The sequence below is a fragment of the Belonocnema kinseyi genome, chromosome 2 (genome assembly GCF_010883055.1).
Source record: "Belonocnema kinseyi isolate 2016_QV_RU_SX_M_011 chromosome 2, B_treatae_v1, whole genome shotgun sequence".
NCBI classification, from domain to species: Eukaryota; Metazoa; Arthropoda; class Insecta; order Hymenoptera; family Cynipidae; genus Belonocnema; species Belonocnema kinseyi.
In genome coordinates this window covers 157488150-157507978 of record NC_046658.1, presented here as the reverse complement: position 1 = coordinate 157507978, position 19829 = coordinate 157488150, and the positions used below count along the sequence as shown (strand labels likewise).

At 21.3% G+C, this 19829-nt stretch overlaps 1 protein-coding gene across 1 annotated transcript in view; it reads right to left on the bottom strand.

Moving 5' to 3' along the window:
- LOC117167867 (FERM, ARHGEF and pleckstrin domain-containing protein 1-like) overlaps positions 1 to 19829 on the bottom strand; it is a 74075-nt gene that overhangs the window by 766 nt on the left and 53480 nt on the right. The window contains exons 5-7 of the mRNA XM_033353089.1: positions 15539 to 15662; positions 7169 to 7256; positions 6936 to 7091 (exon numbers count right to left, since the gene is read on the bottom strand). Of these exons, the coding sequence (XP_033208980.1) occupies positions 6936 to 7091; positions 7169 to 7256; positions 15539 to 15662 (368 nt within the window). The remainder of the gene's footprint in view (positions 1 to 6935; positions 7092 to 7168; positions 7257 to 15538; positions 15663 to 19829) is intronic.

Below are 19829 nucleotides of genomic sequence, written 5' to 3'. Positions count from 1 at the left end.
TAAAAATCTTTTTGAATTTTGTAGGAATATTTGAAACCTTTGGAAATATTTGTGAAAACTTTTAATTTTTTTGAAATATCTTATTTAAAATTTTTTTATTTGTGAAATCTTTGCAAATCTTCCTGAAATCTTTAGGAATATTTGAAATATTTTTTAATATTTGTGAAATATTTGTGAATATTAAAATATTTCTAAAATTTTTGTATTGTTTCTGAAATTTTTCAAGTCATTGTGAAATATTTATAAATATTTTTAACATTTTCACTTTTTTACATGTGAAATCTTTCTAAAATCTTTTGGAATATTTAAAATATTTTCAAATATTTGTGAAAACTTTGGCATATTTTGAAATATTTGTTAAATCTTTTGGGATACTTAAAATATTTGTAAAATATTTCTAAAAACCTTGCGAAGTATTGTAGAATATTTGAAAAATCTTTTCAAATATTTTCAAAGATTTCAAAGATTTTAGAAAAACTTGAAACATCTCAGAAAGATATACAAAGTTTTTGAAATATTTAAATATTCACTAATATTAAAAAAGATTTCACAAATAAAAAAGATTAAAAATAAAATACTTCACAAATATTTTAAGAAATTTCAAATATTTAAAAAGACTTTAGAGAGATTTCCAAAGATTTCAAATATTCCTACAAAATTCTCAAAGGTTTCAGAATCAAAGTTTTCATAAGTATTTTAAAGATTTAACAAATATTTCAAATATACCAAAAGATTTTACAGAAGAGAAAAATTAAATATTTCACAAAGATTTCCAAAGGTCTCAAATATTGTACAATATTTGGCAAGGCCTTCAGAAATATTTTACAAATATTTTAAATATCCCAAAAGATTTCACAAATATTTCACATGATTTCAGAATAATTTCAAAAAGATTTCAAAGATTTTAGAAAAGCTTGAAACATCTCAGAAAGATATACAAAGTTTTTAAAATATTTAAATATTCATTAATATTAAAAAAGATTTCAAATATTCCCAAATATTTTAGGCATATTTAAAAAAGATTTCACAAATAAAAAAGATTAAAAATAAAATACTTCACAAAAATTTCAAGAAATTTCAAATATTTTAAAAGACTTTAGAGAGATTCTCCAAAGATTTCAAATATTCCTACAAAATTCAGACAGATTTTACAAAATTCTCAAAGGTTTCAGAATCAAAGTTTTCATAAATATTTTACAGATTTCACAGATATTTCAAATATACCAAAAGATTTTACAGAAGAGAAAAATTAAATATTTCACAAAGATTTGAAAAGATTTCAAATATTGTACAATATTTGGCAAGGCCTTCAGAAATATTTTAAATATCCCAAAAGATTTCACAAATATTTCATAGGATTTCAGAATAATTTCAAAAGATTTCAAAGATTTTAGAAAAGCTTGAAACATCTCAGAAAGATATACAAAGTTTTTAAAATATTTAAATATTCACTAATATTAAACAAGATTTCAAATATTCCCAAATATTTCAGGCATATTTAAAAAATATTTCAGAAATAGTGCATAAATATTTCAAAAGATTTCAAAAATAAAAAAGATTAAAAATAAAATACTTCACAAAAATTTCAAGAAATTTCAAATATTTTAAAAGACTTTAGAGAGATTTCCAAAGATTTCAAATATTTCTACAAAATTATCAAAGGTTTCAGAATCAAAGTTTTCATAAATATTTTAAAGATTTCACAAATATTTCAAATATACCAAAAGATTTTACAGAAGAAAAAAATTAAATATTTCACAAAGATTTCCAAAGATTTCAAATATTGTGCAATATTTGGCAAGGCCTTCAGAAATATTTTACAAATATTTTAAATATCCCAAAAGATTTCAAAAATATTTCAAAATATGCCAAAGTTTTCACAAATATTTCAAAAGATTTCAAATATTCAAAGAGATCCCGCAAGGCCTTCAGATTAAAAATTTAATATTTCACAAATATTTCAAAAGATTCCAAAGTTTTCGCATATAAAAAAGTGAAAAAATGAAATATTTCAAATATTATAAAAGATTTGAGAAATTTCAAAAATATTTAAAAAATTAAATATTTCACAATATTTCAAAATGTTTAAAATATTTTCAAATATTCCACAATAACTTGAAACATTTTACAAACATTACAAAGTTTTTAAAAATATTTTAATATTCGCAAATATTTCACAAATATTGAAAACTATTTCAAATATTCCAAAAGATTTCAGGAAGATTTTACAAATGAAAAAGATTAAATGCGTAAGAATATTTTACGAAGATTTCCAAATATTTCAAAAAGATTCCGCAAGGCCTTCGGAAATATTTCACAAATAAATAACAAATATTTCAAAATATTTTGAAGATTCCAAAAGGCTGAGGAAGGATTTTACAAATAAAAAAAGGATTAAAAATAAAATATTTCACAAATACTTCAAAAGATTCCAAACTTTTCACAAATATTGTGAAATATTTTTAATATTCCAAAAGATTTTAGAAAGATCTCACATATAAAAAAAGTGAAAAATTTCAAAAATATTTAAAAAATTTAATATTTCACAATATTCCAAAATGTTTCAAATATTTCACAATAACTTGAAACATTTCAGAAACAATACTTAAATATATTAATATATATTAAAAACTATTTCAAATATTCCAAAAGATTTCAGGAAGATTTCCAAAGATTCAACAAATAATGCATACACATTTCAAATTTTCCAAAAGACTTCAGAAATATTTCACAAATAAAAAAGATTAAAAGTAAAATATTTTAACCAATTTCAAAGTTTTCACAAATATTTCCAAAGATTTCAAATATTCCTAAAAAATTCAGACACATTTTAAAAAATTCTCAAAGTTTTCATGAATATTTTAAAGGTTTCACAAATATTTTAAATATCCCAAAAGATTTTTTAAAGATTTCACAAAAGCAAAAAAAAGAAAATATTGCACAAAGATTAAAAATATTCCAAAAGATTTTAGAAAGTTGACAAATGGAAAAAAATGGCAACCTTAAATATTTCACAAATATCTCATAATATTTTAAATATTCTAAAAGATTTCGTTAGGACTTCAGAAATATTTCACACATTATTCACAAATATTTGAAATATCACAAAAGATTTCACAAATATTTCGAAATATTTTAAAGTTTTCACAAATCTTTCAAAGTATTTTAAGTATTTCAAAACATTTGAGAAAGATTTCAGAAATGGAAAAAATTAAATATTTGAGAATATTTCACGAAGAAATTAAAAATATTTCGAATACTCCAAAAGAATTCAGACAGATTTTACAAAAGTTTCAAAATATTTCAAATATTGTACAATATTTCACAAGACCTTCTGATATATTTTACAAATAATTTAAATATCCCAAAATATTTCACAAATATTTCAAAATATGCCAAAGTTTTCACAAATATTTCAAAAGATTTCAAATATTCGAAAAGATCCCACAACATTTCTTGAAACATTTCAGAAACATTACAAAGTTTTTAAAAATATTTTAATATTCACAAATATTTCACAAATATTAAAAACTATTTCAAATATTCCAAAAGATTTCAGGAAGATTTCCAAAGATTTCACAAATAATGCATAAACATGTCAAATTTTCCAAAAGAATTCAGAAATATTTCGCAAATAAAAAGATTGAAAATAAAATATTTCAAAAAATGTCAAAGTTTTCACAAATATATCCAAAGATTTCCAATATTTTAAAAGACTTTCGAAAGATTTCGAAAGATTTTTCAAATATTCTACAATATTTCGCAAGGTTTTTAGAAATATTTTACAAATATTTTAAATATCCCAAAAGATTTCACTAATATTTCAAAATATGCCAAAGTTTTCACAAATATTTTAAAATATTTTAAATATTCCAAAAGATTTTAGAAAGATTTCACATGTAAAAAAAGTGAAAACATTAAATATTTCAAATATTATAAAAGATCTTAGAAATATTTCAAAAATTAAATATTTAACAATATTCCAAAATGTTAAAAATATTTATAAATATTTCACAATGACTTGAAACATTTCAGAAACAATACAAAGTTTTTAGAAATATTTTAATATTCACAAATATTTCACAAATATTAAAAAATATTTCAAATATTCCTAAAGATTTCAGGAAGATTTGCAAAGATTTCACAAATAATGCATAAACATTACAAATTTTCCAAAAGACTTCACAAAGATTTCTCAAATAAAAAAATTTTAAATAAGATATTTCAAAAAAATTAAAAGTTTTCACAAATATTTCCAAAGGTTTCAAATATTCCTACAAAATTCAAAAAGATTTTTAAAAATTGTCAGTTTTCATGCATATTTGAAAGATTTCACAAATATTTCAAATATTCCAAAAGATTTTAGAACGATTTCACAAATGAAGAAAAATGAAAACCTTAAATATTTCACAAATATCTCACAATATTTTTAATATTCTAAAAGATTTCGCTAGGCCTTCAGAAATATTTCACACATTATTCACAAATATTTTAAATATCCCAAAAGATTTCACAAATATTTCGAAATATTTTAAAGTTTTCACAAATATTTCAAAACATTTTAGAAGGATTTCAAAAATGGAAAAAATTAAATATGTGAGAATATTTCACAAAGAAGTTTAAAAGATTTCAAATACTCCAAAAGAATTCAGACAGATTTTACAAAAGTTTCAAAGATTTTTGAAAAATTTTTAAGCTTTCGAAAATATTTCAAAATATTAAAAATATTCCAAAAGATTTGAGAAAGAGTCGACAAATGAAAAAAAAAATGAAAAAATTATATATTTCACAAATATTTCAAAATATTTCAAATATTCTAAAAGATTCCGCAAGGCCTTCAGAAATATTTCACAAATAATTCATAAATATTTAAAATATTCCGAAAGATTTCAGAAACATTTCACAAATATTCCAAAAGACTTAAGAAGGATTTTACAAATAAAAAAAGATTGAAAATAAAATATTTCAAAAGATTCCAAAATTTTCACAAATATTTCAAAATATTTTAAATATTCCAAAAGATTTTAGAAAGATTTCACAAATGAAAAAAATTAAATATTTCACAAAGATTTCAAAATATTAAAATAATTCCAAAAAATTTTAGAAAGATTTCGAAAATGGAAAAAAAATTAAATAATTGAAAAGATTTCAAAACTATGTCAAATATTCCAAAAGATTTGCAAAGATTTCACAAATAAAAAAGATTAAAAATAAAATAATTCAAAAGATTTCAAATTTTTCACAAATATTTCAAATATTCCAAAAAATTTTTGAAAGAATTCATAAAGAAAAGAAATTAAATATTTCACAAAGATTTCAAAATATTCCACAAGATGTTAGAACGATTTCACAAATGGAAAAAAATGAAAAACTTAAATATTCCACAAATATCTCAAAATATTTTAAACTATTTCACATATTATGAAAGATTCCGCAAGGCCTTCAGAAATATTTCACAAATGATTCACAACTATTTTAAATACTTCAAAAGATTTCCGAGACATTTAACAAACAATTCATAAATATTTTTTAATATTTTCAATATTCCGAAAAAATTAATAAGGATCTTACAAATAAAAAAATATAAAATATTTGAAATATTCCAAAAGATTTCAGAAAGATTTCACATATCAAAAAAACGAAAAACATGAAATATTTCAAAAATATTTTAAATATTTTAAAAGATTTCAGAAATATTTCAAAACACGTCAGAATTGTTTTTCAAATAAAAAAAGATTAACCATAAGACATTTCACAAATATTTCAAAAGATTCCAAAGTTTTCACAAATATGTCGAAATATTTTTAATACTCCCAAATATTTTATAAAGATTTCACATGTAAACAAAGTGAAAAAATTTAATATTTCACAATATTCCAAAATGTTTCACATATTTTAAAACATTTCACAAATGGGAAAAATTAAATATTCCCAAAGATTTCAAATATTATGAAAAATTTCAAAGTTTTCATAAATATTTCAAAACGTTACAAATTTTCTGAAAGATTTCACAAAAAATCTGAAATATTTCACAAACATTTCAAAGTTTTTACAAATATTTCAAAACATTTTAAATATTCCAAAAGATTTTGGAAATTTTATAAACATAAACAAATGAAAATAAAGATGTGAGAAAAATCTTAATCATTTCAGAAAAAAGTCATATATAATTCACAAATATTTTAAAATATTCAAAGATTCCGAAAGACTTCAGAAACATTTCGCAAATAAAAGAAAGATTAAAAATAAAATATTTCACAATTATTACAAATTTTTTACAAATATTTAAATATTCAAAAGTTAAAAACAAAATACTAAAAATTCTAAAAATTTAAAACATTTTTTTAAAACAGAACAATTAAAATTGTAAAGTTCAAAGTTTAGTTTGTTTAGTTTTTAATATTTAATTTATAATTACTGATTTTAAATCAACAGTCTTGAAATTTTTCAAATTTAATGGATTAAAAATGGAATATTTTAAAGAGAAATAATATTTGAAATTTAATAAAAGCCTTTGATTATAAATATATTATTTCTAGGTTATTTTAAAATTGAACATATTTCACATTTTAAATCTTAAAGTACAATTTAATTTTAAAAATCGCGAATTAATTTATAGTCACAGTTGACGAACTAAAAATGCTTTTTTTTTTTTAAACAAAAAATCTCCGTTTTTAAACGCTTCTAAACTTTAATTGTTTAATACTTTCAAAATGCATTTAAAAATTGTTTCAAATGAAAACGTACGCGTAAACATAAAAGATCTGATATTAAAAATATTACAAGATTAAAATTTTAAAAATAAAGTTTTGGCAGCAAAGCATGAATTATTTTAAATAAAAGAAAAAAATTTCCATAACTTTCAAGTTCCATATCTGATTATTATTCATATCCCTTAGTTCAAAATCTGATGAAAAATGGTGATAAAAACTTACGTAGCCCTCGGGATGAAGTTTGATGAGAAATCGTTTTCGCTTGAAACTGATTTTCCTAATTTTCGCCCAACTAAAGGTATTGATTTTGGTATAGTGTTGAAAGACTACAATACCCATGTGTGCAACTGCCAGATTCAGGGAGACTCCCTCATGATCCTAATTTCAAAGAATCACATTATTTTCCGACTCTCCGACAACAGATTAAATTTTACGAGAAAAAATGTAAGACCTACTTTCGCAGGGTGCATTTTCATTCCGTAGAGTTCGCAGCGCCGAGCAGTTTCCAGAAGATTGAGGTCTGCCTCCGCAGGAGACTGTCCTCTGTTCAAAACAAGACTAACATTTCAAACTACCGTATAAAATATTGGGAATGGTTTGTTTTTTAAAGAGTTAAAGTGCTCGCAGAAATTCTCACGAGTCTGATATTTTCTATCTTTATTAATAATAATTGTATAATTTAAATTTCGCGGGAAAATTTATAGCGTAAAAATTAAAAAGGGCGCTTAATTTAAATGGCAAAACAAAACAAAGTAATAGAAAAAATATTACACCTAGAAGATTAATAATATTAATGCAAAAACAAAAGTTGTTTCTAAATACATTCTAAACACTTCTTAGTGAAGTTTTTAAATCATAAAGATATATTTTTACCCTAAGAAATGAATTTTTAACCAACATTATCAATCTTCATCCAAAAATATGAATTTTTAACCAAATAGTTCGTTGGATTTTCAACCCAAAAGATTAATTTTCTACCAAAATTATAACAGTTACAATGTTAGAAAATTAAATGTTCATCCATAAAAATAAAAACGATTTTTCAAAAAATAGTTGTTTTTTTTCATAAAAAAATGCTTTTTAATCAAAAATAGAAGAATTAAATTTTTAGTTCAAACAATCAATTTTCAACCCAAAACATAAATTCTCATCAACATAATTCAATTTTAAACAAACAAAAAATACATTTTCTGAAAAAAAGCGATGCAGTTTTAATAATATATATATAAATTTTTAACTAAAAAATATAAATTTACATAGCTTTAAGCAAAACTGGAATAGTTACATCTTCAGTTTGAAAAACTAATTTTTCACTAAAAAGAAACGAACTTTCAGCCAAAGAAATTAATTTTTAATCACAGTGATCAAAAGAATTTTTAACTAAATATTTTTTTTAACCAAATAAACGAACTCTTAACAAAAAATAGAATAGTTTAATTTCTACCCGAAAAAAACTTAAATCTTCAGTTAGTAAAGTAAAATTTAAACCAACAAAAGAAACAAATATTCAACAAAATATTTAAATTTTCAGGCTCAGAAATGAATTTTAAACAAAAAATATGAAGTCTCAACTAATGAAAGTACTATTTTCTACCAAAAAATATAGCTTTTCAACAAATAGTTGATTTTTCACCTAAAACCGATAAATTTTTAACTAAAAATTGAATAGAATAGAATAGAATAAAAAAAGATTAAATTTCTATAAAAAAAGATCAATTTTCGGCAAAAAATGGAAAAATTACATTTTCAGTTAAAAAAATTAATTCTATTTTCAACCAAAAAGATACATTTTCAACCAATAAGATGAATTTTCTACCAAAATAAACGAATTTTTAACAAAGCACATAAATTTTCAAACAAATATTTTAAGATCTAAAGAAATTTTTAACCAAAAAAAGGAATTACTGTCGTCAAAAAAGGTGAATAGTTGACATTTTTTTCTAAAATAGATGACAAATAGGTGATAAACAAACTATTTTTTTTTCAGAACCCTTTAATTGTTTACAACATAGTTAAATCCATTACCAAATTGTTGATTTTTTAAACAAAAAATATAAACAGTCTCCATTTTTAAACCATAAAAGTTCAATTTTTAACCAAACAATTAAGCTGATGAATTTCTACTGAGAAAAATTAATTTTCAATTGAAACAACAACGAAAAAAACGAGTTTTCTACAAAAAAGTTGAATTTTCTACCTTTTTTTTTTTTTAATTTTCAACAAAATAGTTTAATCCTCAAACAAAATAGATAAATCTTCAACTAAGAAATTGCATTTTTAACCAAAAAGAGATGAAATTTCTACCAAAAAGTAAATTTTCTACCAAGAAAAAATTTGCAGTCAAGAGTGGAAAAAAATGTTAGGCAAATTGTTCAATTTTCAACAAAAAAAGATTAACGTTTATCAAAAATTTTATAGTTGATATTTCCACTACAAAACTTTAATAAAAAATAAAAAAACAGTTTGATTTGACCAAACAGTACATATTTTTAACATGACTAGATTTGAACAAAAAGAAAGTTAATTTCTACCAAAAAAAAAAGATGAATTTTCAAAAAAAAAAAAAACATAATTTTTTAACAATAAAATAAAATAAAAATAAAAAATAAAAAAATAAATAAAAATAAATAATAATAAATAATAAAAATAATAAAAACAAAAACGAATTTTCTACAAAACAGTTTAATTTTATACCAATTTGTTAAATTTTCAAGCCAAAATGCCTAATTCTCCATCAAACACTTTAATTTTAAAAACAAGAACATGAAATAACAACAAAAAAGTTAATTTACAATTAATCAGTTGACTGTTTTAACAAAATATTAGAATTTATAGTTTTAAAAACATGTTTACAACAAAACGAATTTTTAATTAAATTTTTTAACAAAAAAAAACGAACTTTCAACAAAAATTATGAATTTTCAACGAAAAAAAAATTCGTTTAACTTTCAACCAAGGAGTGGAATTTTTAATGAATAATTTTTTTGGTTCAAAGTTCTACTTTTTGGTTACAAATTCATTTTTTAAAATTGGAAATTCATATTTTTTGGTTGAACATTCATCTTTTTCGATTGAACATTAATTCTTTCTATTTGAAAAGTCTATTATTGTATTTTTATTTAATAAATAATTTATTTTACCCAAAAAAACATACTTTTTGTGAAAAATCAACGATTTTTTTTAAAAGTTATCGTTTTTGGTTGAAAATTTATACTTTTGTAGAAAATATACATTTTTTTCTTGAAAATTTATCTTTTGGTAGAAAAATCTTTTTTTTTTTTAGTTGTCGAAAATTCACATTTTTTTTGTTTAAAATTAATCTCTTGGTTCAAAAAATCTATTTCGATTGAAATTCAGTTCTTTTTATCAAAAACAAAACAGAAAAAGTATTATAGTTCTTTTTCAGAAATAATCTGAATTCAACTCTATTGTTAAAAAGTCATATTTTTTGTCGAATATTGATACTTTTTGGATTGAAAGCTAATTATTTTTATTTGAAAAAAGTTATTTTTTTTATTTTATGATTAATCGAAATTCGACTATTTACTTAAAAAGTAATTTTTTTATCAAAATTTCAACTGATTTATTGAACACTTGTATTTTGGGATAGAAAATCAATCTTTTTGGTGTAAGAATCCTCATTTGTTAAAAAAGTCATATTTTTTAGTTGAAAATTCGTCTTCCTTGCTTCAAAATTAAACTGGCTTGTAAAATATTCATATTTTGAAATTAAAAATTAAAAAATTATGTTTGAAAATGCAACTCTTCCTGGTTAAAGTTTAATTTTTTTGTTTAAAAATTCGATCATTTGATTCAAGATTCATCGATTAGGAAAGTGTAATAAAAACTGTGTTTGGTGTGCAAGCTGTAATTTTGAATAAAATTCTACATTTTCAACTAAAAAAAGGTGACAAAAGATGAGAAAACCCAAAATAGGAGAAAAAGGTGACAAATTCCTAAAATAGGTGCACAAAAGGTGACAAAATTGAAAATAGATGACATTCTGTGATGACTGGAATTAGTTACCAAAAGGCTTAAATATTTTTCCAAAAATTCTAATTTTCAATTAAATACAGGAATTTTAAACCAAATATTTTGTTGCGATTTTTAGCCATAGTAATAAAATTAACTTCAACTTCAGTTTTTCGAAGTCTCTAACTAACTCTATCAGGGTTTCCCTGACATTCCCTGACCTTTTTGAAATTATATGATCTGTAGCAACTCTGTAATTTAAAAAATTATATGTATGTTTCACTCTAGAATGTTTTTTTCAAAAATTATGATATATATATATATATATTTGTTTAAACAATAAATGCTTAAATTCTTTTAAACTGCGGTACGCCACCTAGTGAGAAAAATCCGAACTAGAAAGAATAGGTATGACTCAAAGATGCTTTTTAATTTGTGCATAAAAGTGTTTTAACGATTTTTTTTTGGTAGAATTTAAAGTATTTGTTGGATAATAGAAATAATATTTTATCGGAAACAAAGGATTTTAGATGGAATTTAGATCTCATACAGTAAAAACAGACATTTTTTGACAGAAATATTTTTCTAAAAAAAAAAAAAAAAAACAATTATTCTTTTCTTTATTGTGATTTTCCAAAGATTCTAAACTTGAATGGACTTATTTTGAAGCAAAACTCACAAGTAAATTTTTATTAATTTATACATTTAATGTTTACTATTTAAAAATCTGATCTAAAAGTTAGGTTAGAATTTGTATTTAAATTCCAGTCTTCTATTACTCGTATTATATGCAAAATCTGAATAAAATTTGTCGTTACATATATTAATTAAACTTTGTTTAAGCTTAAAATACATTTAAACTTACATGAAATAGTGAAATAATTGATTTTTTGTTTAAGAACCTTTTTGATCAAAATGTTTTTTCGCTGCATTAGGTGGAAATTCTGTCTAAAACGATTTTTCTTTTATGAAAATTTATTTTCAGTACTTAATCATTGTTTTAAACTTCACAAAAGAATCTTAAAACACTTTTATTCAAAAATTAGAATAGATATTTAAAATTGTATCTACTCTTTCTAGTTCCAGTTTTTGTCACCAGGTGGCGAAATGGTAGACCACCATTCCCAATAGGGTACTTTTTTCGCGCTCAAAGGTTAACAAATTCATTATAAATTAATAAGACTTCAATACAATTCAAGTTATATTCAAAACACTTCAACTGAATTGGAAAAAACATAATTTAAATTTTAGAAAAATACCATTACTTTTCGTGAAATTGGAATGAATTTAGAGGAATTTAAAGAAAAAAAAAGAATTCGATGAGATTCATAAAAATTCAAGGTGAATTTAAAAAAAAAACCAAATAAACTGAAAACAGTTAAGAAACATGAAAAAACTTCATTAGAATTAAACAAAGTGAAATTGAGTAAATTTAGAAGAATTCAAGTGAATTGAAAAAAATACAAGAGAATTCCAAAGAATTTAAAGCAATTTAGAGTAAATTAATCAGAATTCAGGGTGAATTCCAAAAAAATAATTTCAAATATTGAAAACCTTAATATTTTCTTACCAAAAATATCACTAATGACTACAAAACAATTCAAATGAATTGGAATTTTCGTTTTAATAATCTAAAAACTCCATTTACTTGAGTAAAATTTAAGTAAATTTGAAACAAATTTTGAAAAATTCAAGAGAATTCAGAAGAATTTGATGAAATATCTAAGAAATTTCAAAGGAAGGTTAAAATTCAAATGAATTAAGAAAAAATCAAGAGAATTTTAAAGGATTCAGGGTGAATTCCAAATCTTGGAAACCCTACTAATTTCTAACCAAAAAAGTGACTAATGACTACAAAAACTGAAGGGTCCGTGGTCTAAACCTGTTAACTGACATTTTTTAAATTAATTTTTTTGTATTTTCTGGATCATTTTTTATATAAAGTTAATACCCGCAAACGAAACGGCAAAATCTCTTTTAGTGTTTTTAAAAAATGAACGGCCGTGTAAAATTTCTGAAATGTCAGTTAACTGGTTTAGACTGCGGTCCCTTAAATTCAAAATATTTTTAATGACTCGGAATTTTTTTAAAATCTAAAAGATCCATTTATTTCAGTGAAATCGGAATGAATTCGATGAAATTCATAAAAATTCAAAGTGAATTTAAAAAAATTCAATAAAATTCCAAAAAATTTAAAAGAATATAGGGTAAATTATTTAGAGTTCAGGGTCAGTTACATTTTTTACTCTAGAAAATCTATTTATTTCAGTAAAATTTGAATGAATTAAAATGATTTTACGGGAATCAAGAAAAATTCAATGAAATTCATAAAAATTGAAAGTAAATTTAGACAAATAAAATGAATTTAAAACAATTTTTAAATATAAACAAATTTCACTGAACTAATTAAATATGAAAAAGCTTTAAAAAATTCAAGGGGATTAAAAAGAATCCGATAAAATATGAAGGATACAAGTTGACGTTAAAAAACTCAGAATTAAAACAGGTTAGAATTAATTCAAAATTCAAGGTGAATAAATTCTTTAAAATCCACTAAAATATTATAATTTTTTTTAATCTTTTGAAATAATAAGAACTTTTTGAAATCAATTTAAATTTCCTGAAATATTTAAAATCCTTTGAGATGCCATTAAATTACTAAAATAAAATAAAAATTTCGCTGTAATCTTTTAAAATAATTAAAAATATTCTAAATCTTTTAAATTCCTTTAAATGTATTAAAGCTTTTGAAAATGCCAAGTAATTCGAAAAAAATGCCTTAAAATATTACAAATCCTTTAATACTTTTATCAATTGATCATTAGGATCAATTAAATAAATCTTTTTTTTTTAATTCCATTGAATTAAGTAAGATTGAGAAAATGTAGAAGAATTCAAGTGAATTAAACAAAAAAAGTTAAAGACTTCGTAAGAATTAAAAAGAATTCCGGCTAAATTAATAAGAATTCAGGATGAATTCTAAAATAGAATTAAAAATCTCTTCAATTTTTTCGGTAAAGTAAAAGTAATTTATTCATATTTGTCGCAAACGCAAAAATTTATTTTAAATCATAAAGTTAATTCTGAAAATATATTAACACAAAAGAGCAACAAATTGCAAATTAATTTTTAACAAAAAAAGGTATTTTTAAACAATAAGATTAATTTTCAAACAAATAGATGAATTTTTTACTAAAAAATACCATTTTTCAACAAAATAAATGAATTTTAACGAAATAGTTGAATTTTCAAACAAAGGAAACAAAATAAATTTTTAACAGAAAATGGAATAGTTACATCTTTTGTAAAAAAAAAAAAATTATTTTTTTTCTTAACCAATGAATTTTCGATTAAAATGATGAATCCTCAAGTAGGATATTTTAATTTTAAACAAACAAAACATGAGTTAAAACATTCATGTTCAACCAGAAAAAAAATTTTTCGAATAAAAAAAATCATTTTTCAACTAAAAATTGAATAGTTAAATTTTCATTAAAAAAATAAATATTCAAAAAATAAGTGAATTTTTATCTAAAATGATAAATATTTAACTGGAATACTTGAAGTTTCAACCAAAAAGAAAAATTTTTAAACAAAGGTCTTAAATTTGAAAAATAATAATCATTTTCTAACCAAAAAACATGATTTGTTTTTAACAAAATACGTGAATTTGCAACGAAATAAATTTTTTTTCAATTTAAAAATACAAATTGAAATTCTAATTTTATTACATTTTGAACTAGAAAAGATCGATTTTCACCCAAAATAGAACGCCTATATTTTCAGTGGAAATATTAACTTTCAACCAAACTGGTGAATTTTCAACTAAAATGATGAATCTTCAACTGGAATATTTGAATTTTATACCTACGAAAAAGAAGATTTTTTAACCGTAAAGATTAAATTTCTACAAAAAAGACGAATTTTACACAAAGTACAGGAATTTATAAACAGACAATTTATTTTTAAGTAAAAAAATATCAATTTTCAACCAAATAAAATAATAAAAAGAAATGAATTTTCAATTGAAATTATAAATATTTAATTGGAATACTTGAATTTTCAACCGACACAGAAGAATTTTAGACAAGAAGATTAACTTTCAAAGACAAAGATGTTTTGTATACAAAAAATAGATTTTTTAACAAAATACGTATATTTTCAACAATATAATTGAATTTTTTTATTTAAAAAAAAAACGCAAACTGATGAATTTTCAACTCAAATGATGAATCTTCAACTGGGACGGTTAACATTTTTATGAAAAATAGAAACTTTCAACCATAAAGATTAATTCTCTATAAAAAAAGATTACTTTTCCACAAAGTATACAAATTTTCAAACAACAAGTTGAATTTTTAAATAAAAAATGTCAACTTTTAGCCAAATAGTTTAAATTTCATTGAAAAAAAAGATAAATTTTTCATTTAAGATGAAAAAGAAATATATTTCCTTATAAAAAACAATTTTTATGTTAATAAGCATTAGAGAAAACAAAAATTGAAAAAAGGACGAAAATAAATTTTCAACTAAAAATAGAATAGTTTCATTTTCTCTTACAAAACTAGTTCCTCACAAAAAAAACAACGTATTTTTAGCAAAACAGATCAATTTTCTACTGAAATAGTTCAAGTTTTAGATAGAAAAAAATTGATCAGAGAGGAATTTTCAAGTAAAATGATAAATTTTACATAAAAAAATTAATTTTTAATAAATGAATTTAAATTTTAATCAAGTAATTTAAATTTTTAAATAAACAAATCAATCCGTAAACTATTAAACACACCTATATGCCCTTCGACTGTAGAGAAAGTACAAATTAATTTTCTAAATTGAACAAAACTTTTACTTACGCGTGTTTCTTATGATTTTCCATTATACGCCTTTCCAACTCTTGATCTTGATGAGGCACGAATTTATAAGTAGATAAATACGTGTGATCAGGATAATCTTCTATCATATAATCTCCACACTCGGCTGAAAAAATAAAGTTTAGACTCTGAATAAAACTGCATTTTAGATAAAAATCTAAAATTTATTAATTCATTTAAAAAAGTCTATTTTCTCCACTAAAATATGGTCTTTTAAACAAAATACTTGAATTTTAAACAAAATATTTAAAATTTTAACATATTGGTTGCATTTTTAACCTGGAAAGATAAATTCTCAACAAAAAATTGTCACATTTTATATTGCAATCGAAAAAGATGAAATTTATACAATAAAAAAGAATTTTCAAATCAAAAATATTGCTTTTCAACAAAAAATTCATTGTTCACGAAACTGATGTATTTTTACCCCCAAAAAAAACGCAATTTCCAATCAAGAAAATTATTTTTTTTTACCCAAAAATGAATGAAAGAATCAATTTGAAAAAATCCTTTTCCAAGAAAAAAAGTTAAATTTTCAACCAAAGATATAAGCCTTGAATCTAAAATTATACCAGAGATGAATTTCCAACTAAAAATATAAATCTTCAACAACAACAAAAAATTATTTCTAAACTAAAACGGATGAATTTTTTAAACAAAAAAATTAATTTTCTACGACAAAAAAAAAGTTGAATTTTCTCTTTAAAAAGATTTTAGTTGACTTTTAACGATAAAAATATGAATTTAAAAAAAAAATAAGTTTCTATGAACAAAATTAAATTTTCATTCATAAAAGACGAATTTTTAAGCAAAAAGAAGGATTTTTTCAAACAAAATAGTAGAATTATCTACAAATTATTGCATTTTTATCTAAAAAACAGGAAATAACTCTTCAAACAAATGATTTTTTCAAACAATTTTTTATAAATATTTGAATTTTTATTTAAAAAAGATTTCAGTTGACTTTTCAAGAACAAAATAACAATTTTTTAACAAAAATAAGTTTCGACGAAAAAAAATGAAATTTTCAATTCAAAAATATGACTTTTCAGCAAAAAATTAATTGTCCACTAAACTGATACATTTTTACCCAACAAAAATGACATTTCCAACCGAAAAATTATTTTTTTTTTACTCAAAAAGGGGAATTTTCATCTAAAAAATATATAAATCTTACATTCTCAGTTAAGAAATTAATTTTAAACCAAAAAAAAATACTTTTCCAAGAAAAAAAGTTAAATTTTCAATCTTTAATTTAAAAAAAACCTTTTTAACAATGTATTTTAACTTTTATCCAAGTATTTGAATTTTTAATTAAAAGAAATTAATTTTCAACTAACTTTCAACCAAAGAGATGAATTTTTAACTAAAAACATAAATCTTCAAAAAAAAAATTATTTCTTAAAAAAGTGATTCAACCAAATTTTTCAAGCAAAATGGTTAAATACTGAATAAAGGAAGAAGAATTTGTAACCAAAAGTTTAAATTTTCATTTAAAAAAATTAAATATATACTAAAACAGATGAATTTTTTAATCAAAACAAAAAAAATTTTAACTAAAAAAGATTTCAAGATTTCAGATTTCTTTTCACAATCAAAATATGCATTTTTAACCCAAAAATAAGTTTCTGCGAAAAAAATTAAATTTTCATTTCAAAAAGACGAATTTTTATCCAAAAATAATGACTTTTCAACCAAATTGTAAAATTCTCTATCAAATTGTTGCATTTTTATCCAAAAAACATTAAATATCTCTTAAAACGGATTTATTTTTATTAATAAAGTTTTTTTAACATTTGAATTTGCATCAAAAAAAGATTCCAGTTGACTTTAAAAGACCAAAATATATATTTTCAATCCAAAAATATAACTTTTCGGCAAAAAAATAATTGTCCCCCGAAACTGATGCATTTTGACTCTAGAAAAATGACATTTCAAGATAGGAAAATTATTTTTTTACCCAAAAAGGTGTTTTCAGTTAAAAAATTAATTTTAAGCCAAAAGAAAGACTTTTCCAAAAAAAAAGTTCAACAATGTAGTTTAACTTTTACCCAAGTAGTTGAACTTTCAATAAAAAAAAAGATTAATTTTGAACCAAATAATTAAATTTTCAACCAAAGAGATGAATTTTCAACTGAAAATATAAATTTTCATAACAAAACAAAAAGGATACCTTAACAAAATGATTCAACCAAATTTTTTTAGCAAAATGTTTAAATACTAAAAAAAAAGGAAGAATTTTTAACCAAAAGGTTGAATTTCCATTAAAAAAAAAGGAAATTTCTGCTAAAAAAGATAAATTTCTGCTAAAAAAGATGAATTTTTAAATCAAAATGATAAATTGTTGAATTTTCAACTAAAAATTATTTCAGTTCACCTTTCACGAACAAAATATGATTTTTATAACAGAAATAAGTTTCGACGAAAAAAATTTAATTTTCAATTTAAAAAGATGAACTTTTAACCGAAAAGAATGAGTTTTTAACAAAAAAGTTGAATTCTCCGCAAATTATTGCATTTTTATTTAAAAACACATCAAATATCACTTCCCCCGTTTGAATTTTTATTAAAAAATTTTTTCTGATATTTGAATTTCCTTCCAAGAAAGATTTCGATTGACTTTTCAATGCCAAAATATGAATTTTTTAACGAAAATAAGTTTATACGAAAAAAAAAACATTTTTAATCCAAAAGAACGAATTTCTTCAATCAAAAAAGAAGAATTTTTGAAAATATAGTTGAATTCTCTACCAAATAGTTGCATCTTTTCTAAGAAAGATGAAATTGGTACAAAAACAAAAAAAAACAGTTAATTTTTCAACACATAAATATAAATTTTAAACAAAATGTAAATTTCTTGTGAAATAGATCAATTTTCAACAAAACAGTAGAACTTTCAACCACAAAGTATGAGTTTTTAACAAAATAGTTTAATTTGAAACCAAAAATTTGCATTTTTATCCAAGAAAGATAAGAATTGTAAACAATAAGTTTATTTTTTGCAAAATTCGAATTTTTAACCAAAGAGTCTGACTTTTTAATAAGATTATTAAATTTTTAACTGAAGAATTGCATTTTTGGCCAAGAAAATTAAAAGTTCGAATAAAACGAACTTGTACAAACAATGTAAATTTTCAACCAAGAAAGACGAATTTTTAACAAAATAGATGGATTTTTAACAATAAAGTTGAATTTGCAACCAAAAACATTAATTTTCAACCAAAAAAATTTATTTCCAACAAAATAGTTTAATTTTTAACGAAAAATCTTTATTTTACCAAAAAAAATCATTTTTAGCCAAATTTATAAATTTTCAACCAAAAAGTGGAAAATTCAACCAAATAGATTAGTTTTTTTAAAATAAAAAAACGAACTTTTAACAAAAAACGTAAATTTTTAACCAAATAGTTCAATTTTCAACCAAGAAAGAGGAATTTTTAAAGAAATACATTAATTTAAAACCAAACAGTTTAATTTTTAACTAGAAAAAAATTATTCTACCAAAAAAAGGTGAATTTTTTACAAAATAGATCAATTTTTAAACATAATGTTGAATTTTTAACCAAAAAGATTAATTTTTGATCAAATTATACTTATTTTAAACCAGATAATTTAATTCTTGAAAAAAAAATCCTTATTAAAAAAAAAAACACATTTTAGGCCAAGTTTATAAATTTTTAACCAAAAATTGGAATATTCTAGCAAAAAGATTAGTTTTCTCAAAAGAAAAAAACAACTAAGTTTTAATAACAAAAAAAACGTAAGTTTTCAAACATATAGTTTAATTTTCAACCAAGAAAGAGGAATTTTTAAGAGAATTTATAATTTTTCAATTAAACATTTGAATGTTCAATCAAGAATGTCTTTTTAAGAAAATAGTTAAATTTTCAATCAAATAATAAAATTTATTACTAAAAAGATAATCTTCAGTGACTAAAATGAATAGGAAACTTTGATTTCTTTTTTTTTTTCAACATTATTTTAACGCTCATCCAACATTTTATGTGAGAGAAAGGCAATTGTCTTCAAGCTTAGATTAATGTAATCAAGACATCCGTGCTACTTATAATGCTTCCTACGATGGCGAACGAAATCTTCATTTCCTTTTTTCCAATCCTAGCTTTTAAAATTATTTTTTATTCAACTAAAAAGATTAGTTATCTAAAAAAAAAATCAAACTTTTAACAAAAAACGTAAATTTTCAATAAAGAAAGAAGATTTTTTTTACAAAATAGACGAATTTTGAATTAAAAAGATTAACTTTGGAATAAAT